General features: G+C 43.2%; 1 protein-coding gene across 1 annotated transcript in view; it reads right to left on the reverse strand.

Moving 5' to 3' along the window:
- Positions 1-19,252, reverse strand: part of LOC138752915 (zinc finger matrin-type protein 4-like) — a 148,800-nt gene that overhangs the window by 67,804 nt on the left and 61,744 nt on the right. The window contains 2 exon segments of the mRNA XM_069915528.1: positions 10,103-10,105; positions 16,288-16,377. Of these exon segments, the coding sequence (XP_069771629.1) occupies positions 10,103-10,105; positions 16,288-16,377 (93 nt within the window).

Consider the following 19,252-nt stretch of genomic DNA (forward strand, 5'->3'; position numbering starts at 1 on the left):
TCAACTATCAGACTCCCAACCCTCAACCATCAGATTCCAGACCTCAACCGTCAGACTCCTGACCCTCAACCATCGGATTCCTGCACCTCAACCATCAGACTCCTGACCCTCAACCATCAGACTCCTGACCCTCAACCATCAGACTCCTGACCCTCAACCATCAGACTCCTGCACCTCAACCATCAGACTCCTGACCCTCAACCATCAGACTTCCAATGCTCAACCATCAATCTCCAGCATCTCACCATCACACTCCTGACCCTCAACCATCACACTCCTGAGCCTCAACCATCTGACTCCTGTGCCTCAACCATCAGACTCCTGCACCTCAACCATCAGATTCCAGACATCAACCATCAGTCTCCAGCACCTCAACCATCACACTCCTGACCCTCAACCATCACACTCCTGACCCTCAACGATCAGACTCCCGCGCCTCAACCATCAGATTCCCGACCCTCAACCATCACACTCCTGAGCCTCAACCATCAGACTCCTGTGCCTCAATCATCAGACTTCCATGCCTCAACCATCAGAAACCTGTGCCTCAACCATCAGACTCCCGTGCCTCAACCATCAGAAACCTGTGCCTCAACCATCAGACTCCCGTGCCTCAACCATCAGACTCCAGTACCTCAACCATCAGACTCTTAACAATAGACTCATTCAGAGACATTTAAAGATTCTTACTTTGCTCATTATTTATGACAGTATATTTATTTGCTGTATTTGCAGTTAGTTTGTTTAGATTTCTCTCTTTTCTATACTTTCTTTACAGTAATTAGAAATTCTGCCTGGCCCACAGGAAACGGAATCTCAGTGCTGTATGTGACAATAAATCTGAACTTTGACTTTTGTCTAGTCATCTTATTATGCAAAAGAAATCCTGCCTGTTTTCAGCTCATACCTAGATGAAGGGCTCAGGTCCAAAATGTTGGTTACATCCTTTTGCTTCCTATAGACACTGGGACCTGCCGAGTCTCCAGCAAGTTTGTGTATTCCCCTGCAATCCCAGCATCTGCAGACTTCCCTGCTTAACTTTGACTCCTATTAGTCTTTCTTGGTCACCTGGTCTCCTTGCTGCAGCAGTCACTTTATACTTGCACACACCCACATAAGCCTCTGAGCCAGTTTCATTATATACCTTTGGAGTAGCCTGACCCCTGAACAAGTTGCTGAACTTGGTTTGCTTCCTGCAAAGCTGGGCCTCATCACCATGGAGTAAACACAAAAGGCTGCAGGTGCTGTGTTTGTAGTAAATGCTGGAGGAACTCAGCTAGTTTTGCAACGTCCATAGGAGATAACTTACCAATGTTTCAGGCCTGAACCCTCCCTTCCCCACCCCCTCCCACCCCACCAACCATTGCCTTTCCCCCAGCTCTGATTCTCTCTTCCTCTTCTCCTTTCACACAACCAAAATCAATTCTCACCTTTCCTCTTTTTACATCCAATTAACACCTATTTTGGTCTGGATTCCTCTCCCCTCTCCCCCCCCCCCTCCCCCCTGCCAGTCTTTTCAGTCTTTATTCTGACACCTTCCTGTTCTTTGCTCACACCATGAAGAAGGGCTCAGGCCCGAAACATCAGAAACATAGCTTTACCTCCTAGAGACGCTGCGAGACCAGCTGCTGAGTTGCTCCAGCATTTCTGTGTGTGTTTTTAACCACATCACCATAGAGACAGACAGCCTGGAAGCAAGCTCCTGAGTCCACACGGACCATCCCAAGCTCCCTGGTCCTGACTGGGACTTCCAATTATCGCTCCTGGAATGAGAGATGAACTTCAGCCCCTTTCCATTCTCGTCTTTTACAAAAGAAACAGGAGCAGCCATTTGGCCCCTCCAGCCTGCTCTGTCCTTCAATAAGATCATGGCTGATCTGGCCACGGGCTTAACCCTACCTACTCTCCATAACCTTAGTTCCCCATTCCTCAAAAATCTATCTACCTGTGTCATAACTAGGAAGCCTCAACTCCCTCTGCAGAGTGTTCCACAGATTCACTACTCCCTGGAAGAAACAGAACCTCTTCATCTATTCCTGTGAATCTTGAGGCTGAATCCCCTAGTTCTGGTCTCAACTGCCAGTGGAAACCCCCTCTCTGTCTCTATCTTACCTATTCCTTTTACAATTTTACGTTTCTAAACCCCTTTTGCATTGGCTAACCAGTAAATTGGCGGTTCAATGAACCGGTTCAAGCAGCCATTTTTGCCGTTCACACTGGACCAATGTTAACCAGTTCTCTGCCCCCTTTCACACTCACCCAGCATCCTAGAGCAGAAGGGCGCCTATCCTCCACTAATAGGACCCAACATCCCCACTTGTCCATTTCACACTGGGCTAACCGGCACACAGACGTCAAATCGCCCCACCTGATGAGACACCCTTCCTAGGCGGTCCGCCCCCAGGGTGGTCTCTGGCACTGGCATGTTAACCAGTAGATCAGCAGTTAATTATTGGGATAAAGTGCCAGTGGGACCCCCCCCACCCCCCACCAATTCTTCTAAACTCCAGTGGATACAGTCTCAGGTTAATCCATCTCTTCTCATGAGATAACCCCTTCATTTCCAGAATCAACCAAGTCAAGCTCACTAATCTTTTAATTAACAAATTGCGTCTCGACATGAAAATTATAACTGCACCGTCCTTGCTTTCACTGATGCAAACTGGTCTGCAATGTGATCAAAGTCGATCTTTTCAGTTTCTTCTCTTTCTGCACCCAGCAGAGCAAGATCAGAGTCGGCCTTATCCCATGGAGGCTAGTTTTAACTTGCTGAATGATCTCTCACAGCTGATGATCGTTAGCATTACCTGAACAGCAACGTGAAGTTTGAGGAAGACGCTCTCTTCTCCTTACTGAGCAATAAATTTGAGAACGCTTTATTTTCACGTGGGCTCACCTTGATAGTAACTTTCTTAAATCCAAAATTTCTTCGTCAATATCAGAGTTCTACAATTTGCTCAAATTTTTGGACTTCTTCTTTAGGCCATTACTGTGGGAGCCATTACATCGAGAAGAAGATTTGGCACCAAGGGGAGGAATCTGTAGGCATTGCCCCTCCAAGCGAGGTGCTGTAGCCCCCCCCTTCCTAATATGGTCACGGCCACCACCCCTGGCCGTCAGACTTGCCCCACTCCTTCCAGCATCACTAGTGCCGAGGTTGACGCACGCTAGTGACTCTCCACCTGCCTCCGGCCGCGTCGCTAGAGCGTGTCGAGCATCAAGGTCTCTGCTAGCACTCCCCTCCGCTGAATGAGCCCCCTTCTAAATCACTCATCCCCCCCTCTGACATACATTCTGGCGCCGGCCCTGTCGAGAAGGAACCCAAACTTTTCTCACTATCCGAGGATGGCTTGATGACTTTAACAGAAACTGCTCAATGACGCCCCCATTCAAGTGGCACCCAGGGCACCTGCCATGCCTTAGATACACCTCTGGGCGCTCTCTGTAAGGAGTTTGTATATTCTCCCCATGACTCGCATGGGTTTCCTCTAGGTTCTCCAGTTTCCTACCACGTTCCAAATAGGTTCAGGGCTAGTAGGTTAATTGGTCACATGGGTGTATCTGGGCACCATGGGCTTGCCTGTTGGTGAACTGTGTCTCCAAATTAAGTTAGATTAAAGGGGTTAAAGGCTGGATTGGTGGAGTGAACATGTCAATCAGTTGAGCCATGGTCTGACTGGACAGCTTCAGATTTAAGGGCTGCCCTCATGACTGAGCTGGGCAGGGGTAGGTGGGGCTGAGCCCATGGCCAGATCAGCCATGATCTTATTGAAGGGCAGAGCAGGCTGGATGGGCCAAATGGCTGCTCCTGTTTCTTTTGTAAAAAGACGAGAATGGAAGGAGGCTGAAGTTCACACGACTTGGTGCATTGAAGGACCTATGCTTTGTCCTAATACTTGGCCAGGATTTCCAGCTTCAGTATCTGAGTGTGAACTTTGAGTGCGGCACGCTGTGAACGGTGCTGATCTTTACTGTGCAGGTGACAGCAGCAAGAATAGAAGAGCCATCCCTTTTTCCGAAGTTACACCACGCTGTAAAGTCAATTGCTGCCAAGTCAAGATGCTTTAGGAAAGATAATCAGGACTTCATTGCAGAGTAAGTTCGCCATTTACTTTCAGAAGGCATAACTGAAATGTGCACATCACCGTGGCGAGCCCAAGTGGTGGTGGTGAGGGATCCGACCTACCGAAACAAGAAGCGAAGGTGTGCGGATTATATTTACAGGAGCAGAAGTAGGCCTATCGAGTGTGCCCCGCCATTCTATCATGAGCTGATCCATCCTCCCATTTAGCCCCACTTTTCCCCTGTAACCATGACTAATACCTGTCAATCTCTGCCTTAAATACACCCGACCTCATTTCCATGGCCGCCTGTGGCAACAGGTTCCACAGACTCACAACTCCCTGACTAAAGAAATTTTTCCGCATCTCTATTTCAATTGACATCCTTTTATCCTGAAGTTATGCTCTCTTGTTCTAGACTCTCCTACCATGGGAAACATCCCTGCCATATCTACTCTGTCCAGGCCTTGTTCTAGACTCTCCTACCATGGGAAACATCCCTGCCATATCTACTCTGTCCAGGCCTTTCAGTATTCGAAATGGCTCTATGAGGTGTCCCCTTATCCTTCTGTACTCCAATGCATACAGTCCAAGAGCCGACAATCATTCCTCATGTGCAAACCCTTTCATTCCTGGTTTCACTCTAGTAAATCTTCTCTGAACCCTCTTGCCAATAATTGACGAAATGGTGAATGAACTTGCAAAATATAGTGTGTTCTCTACCTTTGACCTGAAAAGTGCCTACCACCTGTTGCGCTATGAATAACTCTAGAGTTACGGAACTCTAGGCTTTTATTTACAATAAACCTGAAAGTCATCCTGTGCTGTGACCCAAGCTTTCTGGGGAGTGGTTGTGGTGTTGGAGCCCTTTATACAGGGTCAAGAGGGAGGAGCCACGGGTCCAGCCACAGGACAGGGCGGAGCCAGATTAAAGCATGAACAGCAGTTCGCCACACCAGCAAGTGTCACTGAAGGAGTCAGAGAAGAAGTATTCGGCTTTTGAAGCCAATGGACGTTTATACCAATTTTGTGTCGCAAATGGGGCATCTGCCTTCCAGCGAGCTACAGACAAGTTAGTGAGAGAAGAAAAACTGCAAGGTGCCTTCCCTTACCTTGATCCTATCACTATTGCTGGACACACACGAGAGGGACATGATCAAAATGTAAAGAGATTCCGAAAGACCATCAGTCAGAGGCATCTAACACTTAATGATTCAAAGACTGTGGCGTCTTAATAGATACTGTGTGGGGAAGGGTAACATTAAGCCAGAATCTGAGAGACTTTGCCTTCTGCAAGAGTCTGCTCCATCAGAAAATTTGTGATCCTTAAAAAGGGCCCTCGGGATGTTTGCTTATTAAGCCAAATGGATTCATGGGTTTTCTAACAAGATTCAACCGATGGTAAACACAGAGAAGTTTCCAATGGAGAAAAAGGCCCTGAACGGGTTAAAGAGAGAGTTGGAGGAAGCTACCCTGCACTCGGTGGATGGAAACTTACCCTTTGAGGTAGAGGATGATACATCTGATGTGACTATTTTCTGCTTTCCTTAACCAAAGAAGACGACCTGTTGCATTCATGTCAAAGATGCTACAAGGAAGTAAATTGCACAACCACACTGTAGAGAAAGAAGCGACTGTCAACATTGAGGCAGTGGGCAAATGGTGCCACTTTAGCTTGGTTACTGATCGGAGGTCAGTCGCCTTTATGCTTGATGGTAAAAAGCATCCAAAGATAAAGAATGTAAAGATTCAAGAATGGAGGCTGGAATTTGCAGCATTTAGTACTGTCCTGGGAGAGAGAATGTGGGGCCTGACGCATTCAGTCAGGCGTGCACTCGTTCTGCCTCGCTGACATTCAAAACCGGCTTTGTCATCCAGGAATAACTCGGCTGCTGCATTTTGTTAGAGCAAAGAATCTCCCCTTTTCTACAGAAGATGTCAAGAAGACTTATGCTTCATGCAGGGTCTGTGCTGAACTAAAGACTCAGTTCTACCACCCACCACCAGGAGGGAATCTTATCAAAACAACAAATCCTATGGAACAGTTTAGTATTGATTACAAGGGACTCTTGTCTAGAGATTCATGTAACCCATATCTACTTATAGTAGTTGATGAAAACTCATGTTTCCCCTTTGCCTTTCCATGTCCCAAAATCAGATTGGGATCAGATGGCTGAATCTGCTATTGAGCCGATGCGGCACCACCTTCGTGTCTAAGGATCTGAAAGATTCTCCTAGAAAGGGGTTGCCACAAGTCATACTACCCCATACTGCCCAACTGGGAATGGCCAGGCATCATATGGAAGGCAGTCCATTTGGCCCTTAGATCATGTAACCTGCCCGATAAGCATTGGGAACTGGAGTTTCCTGAGGTACTAAACTCCCAAGGATACTGCTTATTCCAGACTTTGTGCTCTAGTAAATGTATATATTGGAAAATAAATTATTTGGCCCTCTGCTTGAAGCAAGATATTAAAAAGATGCGCTAGGTTTCCAAAAATGTTGTGCTCCAAGAATCAAAAAAACTCTAAAATATATTACAGTTCCAATCTTCAACCAATTTTGTACTTAATATCAGTGGTAATAATTCCTTCAGGTCATAGACTGGAATATTTGCAAACTTATCCATAAATTGAACAGGATTAGAAAACTGTAATATCTATTGGATTGGATATGCAGATCCATTCAATGCTTGCAGAGTGTCTTATTTTTATCACAACATAGGGAGAAGGAAAATGAAAGCACCTCTAGGTTATTCTGCCTTCATTCCTGTTCTACCATTCAATTAGATCATGAATCTTTATTTTAATTCTACATCACTTTCCAGCCCCAATTCTGTATCACTAATGTCTATAGATCCAGCAATTTCAGTTTTCAATATACTCAATGTCTCAACTTCTATGATCCTCTTGAACAGAGAGCTTTAAGGATTCACTGTTGTCTTGACGCAAAACTTTCTTCTCCTCTCGGACTTCTCAAGATGTACGTATATAGGAGCAGAAGTAGGCCCATCGAGTCTGCTCCACCATTCTATCATGAACTGATCCATCCTCCCGCTCAGCCCCACACCCCTGTAACCCTGGTGAATCAAATATCTGTTATTCTCTGCCTTAAATACACCCAACGACCTCACTTCCACAGCCGCCTGTGGCAACACGTTCCACAGATTAACGATTCCCTGACTAAAGAAATGTTTCCGCATCTCTATTTATATTGATGCCCTTTTATCCTGAAATTTTGCTCTCTTGCTTTAGACTCTCCTACCATGGGAAGCATCCCTGCCACATCTACTCTGTCCAGGGCTTTTAGTATACAAACTGCCTCGATGAAGTCCCCCCTCATCCAATGTATACAGGCCAAGAGCCGACAATCGTTCCTCATGTGCAAACCCTTTAATTACTAGTTTTGTTCTAGTAAATCTTCTCTGAACCCTCTTGAGACCGTGAACTTGGCTCTAAACATTACCACCCAGGTTACCGGGTATTGGAGCAGGGGTGCAAGGGGGTGCTTGCACTCAGCCACCACTCTCTGAGTGAAGAAGCTTCCTCTCATGTAACTTCTAAACCTTTGCCCCCTAACCCTTAACTTACGACCCCTTGTTCCAATCTCACCTACCCTCAAGGGGAAGAGATTATTCACATCTACTCTATCTCCCTCATAATTTTAAATACCTCTATCAAATCCCCCTCAACCTTCTACACTCCAGTGAATATACTCAATCTTTGTATTCTAGAGATGGTTTGTTAATCTGCTTGTGGAAAGACCCACCTCAATGTATCAGGTATAGAACAGCACAGTGTGAGATCCTTCTGCCCACAATGTTGTGTCAACCCTTATATGCATATACTAAACCTAAACCCTCCCTATCTCACAACCCTCTATTTTTATTTCATCCATGTACCTGTCTAAGAGTCTCTTAAATGCCCCTATTGTTCCAGCCTCCACCTGGCAAGGAATTCCAAGCACCCACAACTCTCTGTGTAAAACATCTACCTCTGATGTCTCCCCTAAACTTTCCTCCCTTCATTTTTTTCCAACATCCTCTGGTGTTTGGCTACTCCTGTCCTGGGGGGAAAATAAAGGGCTGACCCTCTATGCCTCTCATCATCTTGTAGACCTCTATTAAGTCACCTCCTCCACGCAAAAGAGAAAGCTCTAGCTCTCCTAACCTTGCCTCATAAGACACATTATCCAACCCTGGCAACATCCAGGTAAACATGACAATAAACTTAAAATGGTCTCTAGAGTATCATAAATTTCTGAAAATATGGCGTGCCCATTTGGAAACGCAATTATTGTCAGAACGAGATTCAAAACTGGTGGATCTCAGCTTCGCGGTCGTGAAATTTTGGAGTAAAATCAAGATACCTAATTACTAACTAAATCTATGTCTGTTGAAGGAAGAAATTTAAAAAATCTTGGCGGTCATAGCAACCCATGGAGTATTCACTTGTCACAGTGTTTGCACACTTTCATGCTGCCAACCAATCTTTTTCGATTTTTATTTTTACAGGTTTTCTGACATTGACAACGAAATGCTGCATGCAGTAAAAAAAAAATGCATTAGATGCAGAAAGAAAGTGACATTTTCTGTCACACTGTCTTTTATAGATTCAGATTCCAAGAAGCCGTGGCTTAATGTAATGTGCATATATCCCGAGAGCAAAAAAATGGGCAAGAGAACCGTCAGCATTGGGGATTTGGAACAATTATACCAGTTCCCACCGGGACGGGTTACTTCACTTCCTTCATTGGAAAGGGGTGAAAGTTATAGTCTGGGAACCTATGAGTTTTAAAGAGGGTTGCCACACTCTTGACGTATGTCGTATTTCCTTCTTAAGTCGCACGTGATTTTCTCCAGGGGAAGGCAACTCTGAATTTCCATATTCCATCGTGTAATATTTAGCTGGGAGTCAGACTTCCACGTGACCTGGGTGCCGACAAGGCGGCCTTCACAAACAGAGTTTTGTACTTGGACAGTTTAAAACTCACGCCCATAAAGTTCCCCAGAAGGTACAATTCCAAATTCTGTGGAAAATCCACCTTTGCAATTTTTTTTCCTAGAAGGTCGCCCTTGTACACAGCCAGGCTGAATGGATAAACAATAGGTGCTGGAGCAGGCCATTCAGCCCATCAAGCCAGCATCACCATTCATCCAGATTATGGCTGATCTTCTTCAATCAGTACCCTGTCCCTGCCTTCTCCTCATAACCCTTAATTCCCCTGTCCACAAGAACCTTATCTCGCTCCCTCTTGAACTTATCCAGAGAACTCGCCTCTATCACCCTCTGTGGCAAAGCATTCCACAGACAAACAACTCTGAGGTAATTTTTTTTCTCATCTCTGTCCTAAAGGGTGTTCCCTGTATTCTTAAACTATGGCCTTTAGTCCTATTCTCCCCCAACATCGGAAACATGTAATCAGTTTCTATCGAGACCAATCCCTTAATAATCTTATATACCTCAATCATATCTCCTCTTATCCTTCTAAATTCCAATGTATACAACCCCAGTTTATCCAACCTTTAGGGATACGTCAATCCCGCCATCCCGGAAACTAACTTTGTGAATCTACGCTGCACTCCCTCAACAGGAAGTTAAGGGAACGTGACCCAGTCCTCGTTGAGGGCTCAGTGGTGGAGAGGATCACTCCATCATGAGGCGGTGGCTTAAAAAAAGCAGCCTCAATCCTCAAAGACCCCACCACCACCACCCAGGCCATGCCCTTTTCACTCTGCTACCATTGGGAAAAAGGTACAGGAGCCTGAAGACGAGCACTCAGCAGCACAAGGACGGCTTCTTCCCCACTGCCATCAGATTCCTGAACGATCAATGAACCAAAGACCAAACTTTTCATGCACTTTTATTTTTATTTATTTATAGTGATGTCATCATAAGATGGTTATAATATAAATGTTTGCACAGTGATGTTGCCACAAGACATCGAACGTTGTGACTTGTTATTGACAATAAATCTTGATTCTTATTCTCATTCTGATGCCTACATTTATAAAGTGGCTATGAATGGGAGCTCTAGGGGACAGGCTTCAAATGAACTGGGAACACTGGAACATTAAAGGGTGCCCAGAAATCGGCCAATAGCCAGCCATTATAATTTCTGAACCACTGCACAGTGATTTTTGGGGTTGTGATAAACTCTCTCTGTTTTAAAGTTTGCATTTGCATTGCAATTATGTTACTGGACTAACACCTAGAGTCCCCATCACAGACCCAAAGCCAGCAGTAAATGTTTTCTTTATACACAGAGTGGTGAGTGTCTGGAATGCATTCCCAGGGGTTGTTGGTCAGAGGCTGATACAATGGGGACATTTAAAAGACTCCAGGACAAACACATGGATTTAAGAAAAATCGAGGGTTGTGGACGTGAGGTGGAGAAGAGGGAGATTGATGATGGAATGGGTGGATATAGGTCAGCACATCATGGGCCAAAAAGTCTGTACTGTGCTATACTGCTCTAGGTTCGATAATCCACAAGACACAGGAGCAAAATAGGCCATTCAGCCCATCAAGTCTGCCTCACCATTCCATCATGAGCTGATTCGTTCTCCCATTCAGCCCCACTGTCCAGCTTCCTCCCCATATCCTTTGATGCCCTGTCTAATCAATTCTTTAAATACAGCCAATGACCTGGCTTCCACAACTGCTTGTGGTAACAAATTCCACATATCTACCACTTTCTGGTTTTTTTTTTTTTTTTTTTTTAAATTTTTTATTTTTCACACCATAAATCACAATAGCCATGATATACACTTTTTCTTTTCCACACATTTACAGTGACTTTTTCTCCCTCCCCCCTCCCTCCTCCCAAGCCACCCCCCCCTCTCATCCATTTTAGGTATACAATCTAGGTTGCATTAATTCAGTTAGACAATGTTGTCATTCAACAAAAATACACCAGAAATTCTACTGAGTCCATTCTTTTCTTTTCTTCTCCTTCCATCAACTTAGGTAATGTTTGTTCCCGGTAGGTTTTCGCTATTGTATTTAATGTAAGGCTCCCATACTTGTTCGAATATTTCAATATTATTTCTTAAACTATATGTTATTTTTTCTAATGGAATACATTTATTCATTTCTATATACCATTGTTGTATTTTCAAATTATCTTCCAATTTCCAGGTTGACATAATACATTTTTTTGCTACGGCTAGGGCTATCTTGACAAATCTTTTTTGTGCATCTTCCAAGTCAATTCCAAATTCTTTATTTTTTATGTTACTTAGGAGAAAGATCTCTGGATTCTTTGGTATATTGTTTTCTGTTATTTTATTTAATATCTGATTGAGATCATCCCAAAATTTTTCTACTCTCTCACATGTCCAGATTGCATGAATTGTTGTTCCCCTTTCTTTTTTACATCGAAAACATCTATCAGATACTGTTGGGTCCCATTTATTTAACTTTTGCGGTGTAATGTATAGTCTGTGTAACCAATTATATTGTATCATACGTAGCCTCGTATTTATTGTATTTCTCATCGTTCCAGAGCATAACTTCTCCCATGTTTCCTTTTTTATCTTTATATTTAAATCTTGTTCCCATTTTTGTTTAGTTTTACCATTTGTTTCCTCATTTTCCTTTTCTTGCAGTTTAATATACATATTTTTTATAAATCTTTTGATTAACATTGTATCTGTAATCACATATTCAAGGTTACTTCCCTCTGGTAAACTCAAGTTGCTTCCTAATTTATCTTTCAAGTAGGATCTCAGTTGGTAATATGCCAGCGCTGTATCTCCAGTTATATTGTACTTATCTCTCATTTGTTCAAAGGATAAGAATCTACTTCCTGAAAAACAATTTTCTATTCTTTTAATCCCTTTTTTTTCCCATTTTCTAAAGGCAAGGTTGTTTATTGTAAAAGGGAGTAGCTTATTTTGCGTCAATATTAGTTTTGGTATTTGGTAATTTATTTTATTTCTTTCTACATGAATCTTCTTCCATATATTGAGGAGATGGTGTAATACTGGAGAAGTTCTATGTTGTACCAATTTTTCGTCCCATTTATATAATATGTGTTCAGGTATCTTTTCCCCTATTTTATCTAATTCTAGTCTCGTCCAGTCTAGTTTTTCCCTTGTTTGGTAAAAATCTGATAGGTACCTTAATTGTGCGGCTCTATAATAATTTTTGAAGTTTGGCAATTGTAAGCCTCCTTGTTTATACCATTCTGTTAATTTATCTAGTGCTATCCTCGGTTTCCCCCCTCTCCATAAAAATCTCCTTATTATTTTCTTTAACTCTTTGAAGAATTTTTCTTTCAGTTGTATTGGCAATGCCTGAAATAAGTATAGAATCCTTGGAAAAATGTTCATTTTAATACAGTTTATCCTTCCTATCAGTGTTAGTGGTAGCTCTTTCCAATGCTCTAAATCGTCCTGTAATTTTTTCATTAGTGGATTGTAATTGAGTTTATATAATTGGCCTAGATTTTTGTTTATTTGCACACCTAGGTATCTTATTGCCTGCGTTTGCCATCTGAATGGGAATTCCTCCTTAAATTTTGAGAAATCCGCGTTATTCATAGGCATTGCTTCACTTTTATTTACGTTTATCTTGTATCCCGACACTTCTCCATATTCCTTCAATTTCTTATATAGTTCTTTTATTGATAGTTCTGGTTCTGTTAAGTACACTATCACATCATCCGCAAACAGACTGATTTTATATTCCCTGTCTTTTATTTTTATTCCTTTTATATTATTATCTCTTCTTATCGATTCTGCTAGTGGTTCTATAGCTAGCGCAAACAATAATGGTGATAGTGGGCATCCCTGCCGCGTTGACCTGCTTAAGTTAAATTGCTTTGATACATGTCCATTTACTGTCACTTTCGCTAACGGTCCCTTATATAATGCTTTAATCCAATTAATATACTTCTCCGGTAAACTGAATTTTTGCAATACTTTGAACAAGTAATTCCATTCTACTCTGTCGAAGGCCTTCTCTGCGTCTAAAGCAACTGCTACTGCCGGTGCTTTATTTCCTTCTACTGCATGAATTAAGTTAATAAATTTACAAATATTGTCTGTTGTGCGTCTTTTTTTGATAAATCCAGTTTGGTCTAAATTTACCATTTTCGGTACCTGTTCTGCTAATCTGTTCGCTAATAGTTTAGCTATTATCTTATAATCTGTGTTTAGCAGAGATATTGGTCTATATGACGCTGGTGAGAGTGGATCTTTCCCTTGTTTTAGTATCACTGTAATTATTGCTGTTTTACATGAATCTGGTAAGTTTTGTGTCTCATCAATCTGGTTGATTACATCCAGGAGGGGCGGTATTATTAGGTCTTTAAATGTTTTGTAGAATTCTATTGGGAGTCCATCCTCTCCTGGTGTCTTATTATTTGGTAAATTTTTTATTATCTCTTGTATTTCTACTGTTCCAAATGGTTCTGTTAATTTATTTTGTTCCTCTATTTGTAGTTTTGGTAGTTCAATTTTAGTCAAAAATTCATCTATTTTCCCTTCTTTCCCTTCGTTTTCGGTTCGGTATAATTGTTCATAGAATTCTCTGAAGTTTTCCTTAATTTCTTTTGGATTATATGTAATTTGTTTGTCTTTTTTCCTTGTTGCCAATACCATTTTCTTAGTTTGCTCTGTCTTAAGCTGCCATGCTAGGATTTTGTGTGTTTTTTCCCCTAGTTCATAATATTTCTGTTTTGTCTTCATTATATTCTTCTCCACCTTATATGTTTGTAATGTTTCATATTTTATTTTTTTATCCGCCAATTCTCTTCTTTTGGTTGTATCTTCCTTTATTGCTAATTTTTTTTCTATGTTTATTATTTCCCTTTCCAACTGCTCTGTTTCCTGATTATAGTCCTTCTTCATCTTGGTTGCATAACTTATTATTTGCCCTCTAATGAATGCTTTCATTGCGTCCCATAGTATAAACTTATCTTCCACTGATTCCGTATTTACTTCAAAGTACATTTTTAATTGTTTTTCAATAAATTCTCTAAAATCCTGTCTTTTAAGTAGCATGGGGTTTAATCTCCATCTATACATTCTTGGAGGGATGTCCTCTAGCTCTATTGCCAATAACAGGGGTGAGTGGTCCGATAATAGTCTAGCTTTATATTCCGTTTTCCTAACTCTCCCTTGAACGTGGTACCACTTTCTGGTTGAAGAAATTCCTCCACATCTCGGTTCTAAGAGGATGCCCTTCAAACCTGAAGTTTTGCCCTCTTGACTTAGAGTCTCACCCATCATGTTTACTCCATCCATGGCTTTCAACATTCAAAACATTTCAGAGATGACCACTCCCCCCATTTTCCTAAGTTCCAATGAGCACAGGCCAAGAGCTATCATAAGGCTATATCTGGCTATCCCTACTCTCCCCACCAATGAGTACATGTACAGGGAACGCCGCTGTCAGAGAGTTGCAGCAATCGTCACAGACCCACACCACGCTCTGTTCTCACTGCTGCCATCAGGAAGATTCTCACCACCAGGTTCAGGAACAGCTGTTCCCCCTCCACCATCAGACTCCTCCACGACAAACTCAATCAGGGACTCATTTAAGGATCTTACTTGTGCACTTCATTGATTTTATTTTGTTCTCTCTGCATTGCAGAGTTTGTTTATATTTGTTATCTGTTTACAGTTCCTTGTTTACATGTATATGCTGTGTACAGTTTATTTTGTTCTACAATTAGTGTTAATTCTGCTGTGCCTGCAGGAAAAAGGAATCTCTGGGTTGTATGTGATGTCTGACGATAAATCTGAAATCTGTAGCTTCCCCTCAATCCACCACATCACCAGAGAAGAAACAGTAAAAGCAGAGCTGTGGGAAAGTGTAAGGTAAAACATCATGAGATGGGAATGTGTAAGGAGTTACCCTGTACAGGGCTGTAACAAGATGTGAATGCATCCTTGTACTTACAAGATAAGAGAGACATTGATGGATTGAGAGGCAGGAAGCTAGCAGGGAAAGGATAGCAACAGTTTTAGTCATTGGACAAGTAATGATATGATGATGTTCTAAGCATGTATCCAAGGGTATAAAAAATCACCATTTTGCTGATAACGGCAGAATGCATTCTCCGACTAACATGGTTAGTTGCAAGTGTTACAATCCGGTAATAAAGAACAAAGAACCCTGATTTCGACTCAGTCTGGTGTTTGTCTCACTCATTCATGAACAAAGCAGACCTAACAAAAGTCACTGTGCTGAGGAACTAAAGGAAGGCTGATAGTGCATTTCACTTATTTGAGGACCAGTCTGAAGATGTTCTTTGGCTTTATTTAAAAGTATGTCTCACCTTTCAACAGAAATTGTCCACTGGAGTGATCACTACAATTTCTGAATGGATGATTTGCCCTTTCGCACATATATTTTATTTAGTTTTTAAGGAAAGAGAGAAATTTCCTCTGAAGAGGGCGAACCCCTTCCACGTGCATTTCTCAGAGTATACTCCTCATTCCCTTGGCGCATCTTTCCTATCCCCTCCCAAATGCCTATCACTCCACTTTGACTTCTCTGTTAAACCACACCCTTCCCCTTCTTCTTCCCTCTGTTGCCTTTCCCCCAACTTTGTCTCCCCTCCCCAACAGTCTCCTTTCACAGAGCTAAATCAATTATCACCTCTCCTCTTATCAAATCCAATTAACACCTATTTTCAGTCTGGACTCCTCCCCTGGCCAGTTTTCAGTCTCTATTTATTTATTCAGACATTTACCACGGGGTATCAGGCTATTTCGGCCCATGAGACAGTGCTGCCTATGCCCCCAAGATGTTTATTTTTGAATGGTGGGAGGAAACTGGAGCCCCTGTTCTTTGCTTTTTCCTTGAGGAAGAGCTCAGGCCCAAAGTGTCAGAAATTTTTAAATTTTACCTGCAAAGGACACTTTGGGGCCCGCTGAGCTCTTCCAGCATTTCCGTGTGCTTTTACTGCAATCACAGCGACTTCACCCCCTCACTCACCAACTGACCTGGTGTCTTATCCCTCAGCTCATCTCTCCTTGGTCCTCCCCCACCTGAACATCATCCCTCTTTCAGCTGGTTCCACCTCCCAGCCCCCATCTCCCCTTGCTGTATTCTCGCCTATGCTCTCAGTCCACGGCTAGAACCAGTGAGCCTCCCTTTTGTCTCCATGGATCATTCATAACCTGCAAAGTTCCATCAGCAGTTTGCCCTCCTTCCTCATATTTCATTGACTGAGACAGTGCATCATTGACAATAAGAGGAAGACTACTTACGTTTTCCGATCTCAGCTTCTTTGCTGGACATCCACCATCGGCAGGGTGAAGCATGTAGTACAGACGAACCTTGCTTGCGTGTTTCCGACTCTGTGGGAAAGAAAGTTATAAAATGTGTGAAGTCCAGAATGGACCCTAACAAATTATGGGTGGCCAACCTTTTAATTTTTAATTTAGACATATAGCACGGTAACAGTCCATTTCGGCCCACAAATCCATGCTATCCCAATGAACCTATACCCCGGTAGGCACTCATGGGACGAAATGGCCTGTATATCAAAATTAAAATGTTGGCCACCCCGGTTATATACCAAACTCCCTCATTGCTTCAATGTTCTAATTTTTTCCCCACTCTGAACAGTTCAGTTGAGAAACCCGATTATATAGTCAGCGGTATCCCGCACTGAAATAGGTCCTTCAGCCCATTTTTCCCACGCTGGCCGAGGTGTCTTTCTAAGTTATCCCCATTTGCCGCAATGGGCTGATATTCCAGCCATCTCAATCATTTTTCAGTTATGGCCACACTACTCAAAGTTTATGGAGCCCCCTTCCCTGTCAAGCAGTCCAGTTTAGTTGGTTTCTTCTGTACTTCTCTCCTACTGACTACATTAAAAAAAACATTAAAAATGTTGCATGGTGTGAAAAGAAAATATGGGTTTTACTTAATCGTGGTGGCCTCCCAGAGTCCCTATTGAGAATGGCTGCTCAGGGATGGCCCAAATGATGTAGCAGTTAGCGCAATACCTTTACAGCGCCAGAGATTGTGATGGTGGTTCGAATCCCACGCTCTCTGTAAGGAGTTTGTACTTTCACCCCATGTCTGCATGGGTTTTCCCCAGAGCTCTGGTTTCCTCCCACTCTTCAAAAATGTACCGGGGGTGTAGGTTAATTGGATGTAAATTGGGCAGCACGGACTCTTGGGCCAAATTGGCCTGACACTGTGCTGTATGTCTAAAAATAATAACATTTTCTGATCCATCAACCCGTCTAAATGTCTTTTTAAAGATTTCAATTGTACCTGCTTCTGCCACTTAATTCAAATTAAGTTTTTCAATTTATTCATCACAAAATACCTGGTACAGTGAGAAGGGTTCTTCTACTAGAAGATTAACAGGTTATTTCTAACATTCATCCGTGTAAGGCCAATTACAGCATTTAGGTTTACAACACAAAGGAAGATCAATTACAATGCCATGGAGCACTGTCATGGGATATTCCATACATTAACCATCAGCTGTGTGAAAAAAAAATGTCCTGCCGATCCCTTTTAAATCTTTCCCTTTCAGGAGAACAGGAACCAGGGATTGGTTCTGGGATTTTGTCAGGGGGTCCATGGCGAGCAGAGCGCCCAGGCCAGGCCACGATGCAGCCGGTCAGCACACATCTGTAGAAGTTTGCCAAGGTGTCTGGTGCCGTGCCAAACCTCCACAAACTCCTAAGTAAAGGTGCTGCAGAAATGCCAAGATTTGGGTCAGTCTTGATATGCAAGGCGAACAAAAGCAGTTCTCTTTCCAAACATCAAGAAATGAAACCTTACAAAATGTCTGCGTTCCAGTGGATTCTCCAAGAGAGAATGAACTAAAACAATATTTTAGATTCAGTGGTTCTCAACCTTTATCTTTCCTCTCATATACCACTTTAAGTATTCCCTGTGCCATCGGTGCTCTGTGATTAGTAAGTGATTGGTTAAGGTGGGATGTGAGTGGGAAGAAAAAGTTTGAGAGCTATTACTCCCTACTAACCAGCCAGGTTGTAATGGTATGGAGTATCCCACACATGTGCAGTACACCACTGTAAATACAGCAGGAGTTTCTTTGGCTTGGCTTCGCGGACGAAGATTTATGGAGGGGGTAAAAGTCCACGTCAGCTGCAGGCTCATTTGTGGCTGACAAGTCCGATGCGGGACAGGCAGACACGGTTGCAGCGGCTGCAGGGGAAAATTGGTTGGTTGGGGTTGGGTGTTGGGTTTTTCCTCCTTTGCCTTTTGTCAGTGAGGTGGGCTCTGCGGTCTTCTTCAAAGGAGGTTGCTGCCCGCCAAACTGTGAGGCGCCAAGATGCACGGTTTGAGGCAATATCAGCACACTGGCGGTGGTCAATGTGGCAGGCACCAAGAGATTTCTTTAGGCAGTCCTTGTACCTTTTCTTTGGTGCACCTCTGTCACGGTGGCCAGTGGAGAGCTCGCCATATAACACGATCTTGGGAAGGCGATGGTCCTCCATTCTGGAGACGTGACCCACCCAGCGCAGCTGGATCTTCAGCAGCGTGGACTCGATGCTGTCGACCTCTGCCATCTCGAGTACTTCGACGTTAGGGATGAAAGCGCTCCAATGGATGTTGAGGATGGAGCGGAGACAACGCTGGTGGAAGCGTTCTAGGAGCCGTAGGTGATGCCGGTAGAGGACCCATGATTCAGAGCCGAACAGGAGTGTGGGTATGACAACGGCTCTGTATACGCTTATCTTTGTGAGGTTTTTCAGTTGGTTGTTTTTCCAGACTCTTTTGTGTAGTCTTCCAAAGGTGCTATTTGCCTTGGCGAGTCTGTTGTCTATCTCATTGTCGATCCTTGCATCTGATGAAATGGTGCAGCCGAGATAGGTAAACTGGTTGACCGTTTTGAGTTTTGTGCGCCCGATGGAGATATGGGGGGGCTGGTAGTCATGGTGGGGAGCTGGCTGATGGAGGACCTCAGCTTTCTTCAGGCTGACTTCCAGGCCAAACATTTTGGCAGTTTCCGCAAAGCAGGACGTCAAGCGCTGTAGAGCTGGCTCTGAATGGGCAACTAAAGCGGCATCGTCTGCAAAGAGTAGTTCACGGACAAGTTTCTCTTGTATCTTGGTGTGAGCTTGCAGGTGCCTCAGATTGAAGAGACTGCCATCCGTGCGGTACCGGATGTAAACAGCGTCTTCATCGTTGGGGTCTTTCATGGCTTGGTTCAGCATCATGCTGAAGAAGATTGAAAAGAGG

The sequence above is a fragment of the Narcine bancroftii genome, chromosome 2 (assembly GCF_036971445.1).
Source record: "Narcine bancroftii isolate sNarBan1 chromosome 2, sNarBan1.hap1, whole genome shotgun sequence".
NCBI lineage: Eukaryota > Metazoa > Chordata > Chondrichthyes > Torpediniformes > Narcinidae > Narcine > Narcine bancroftii.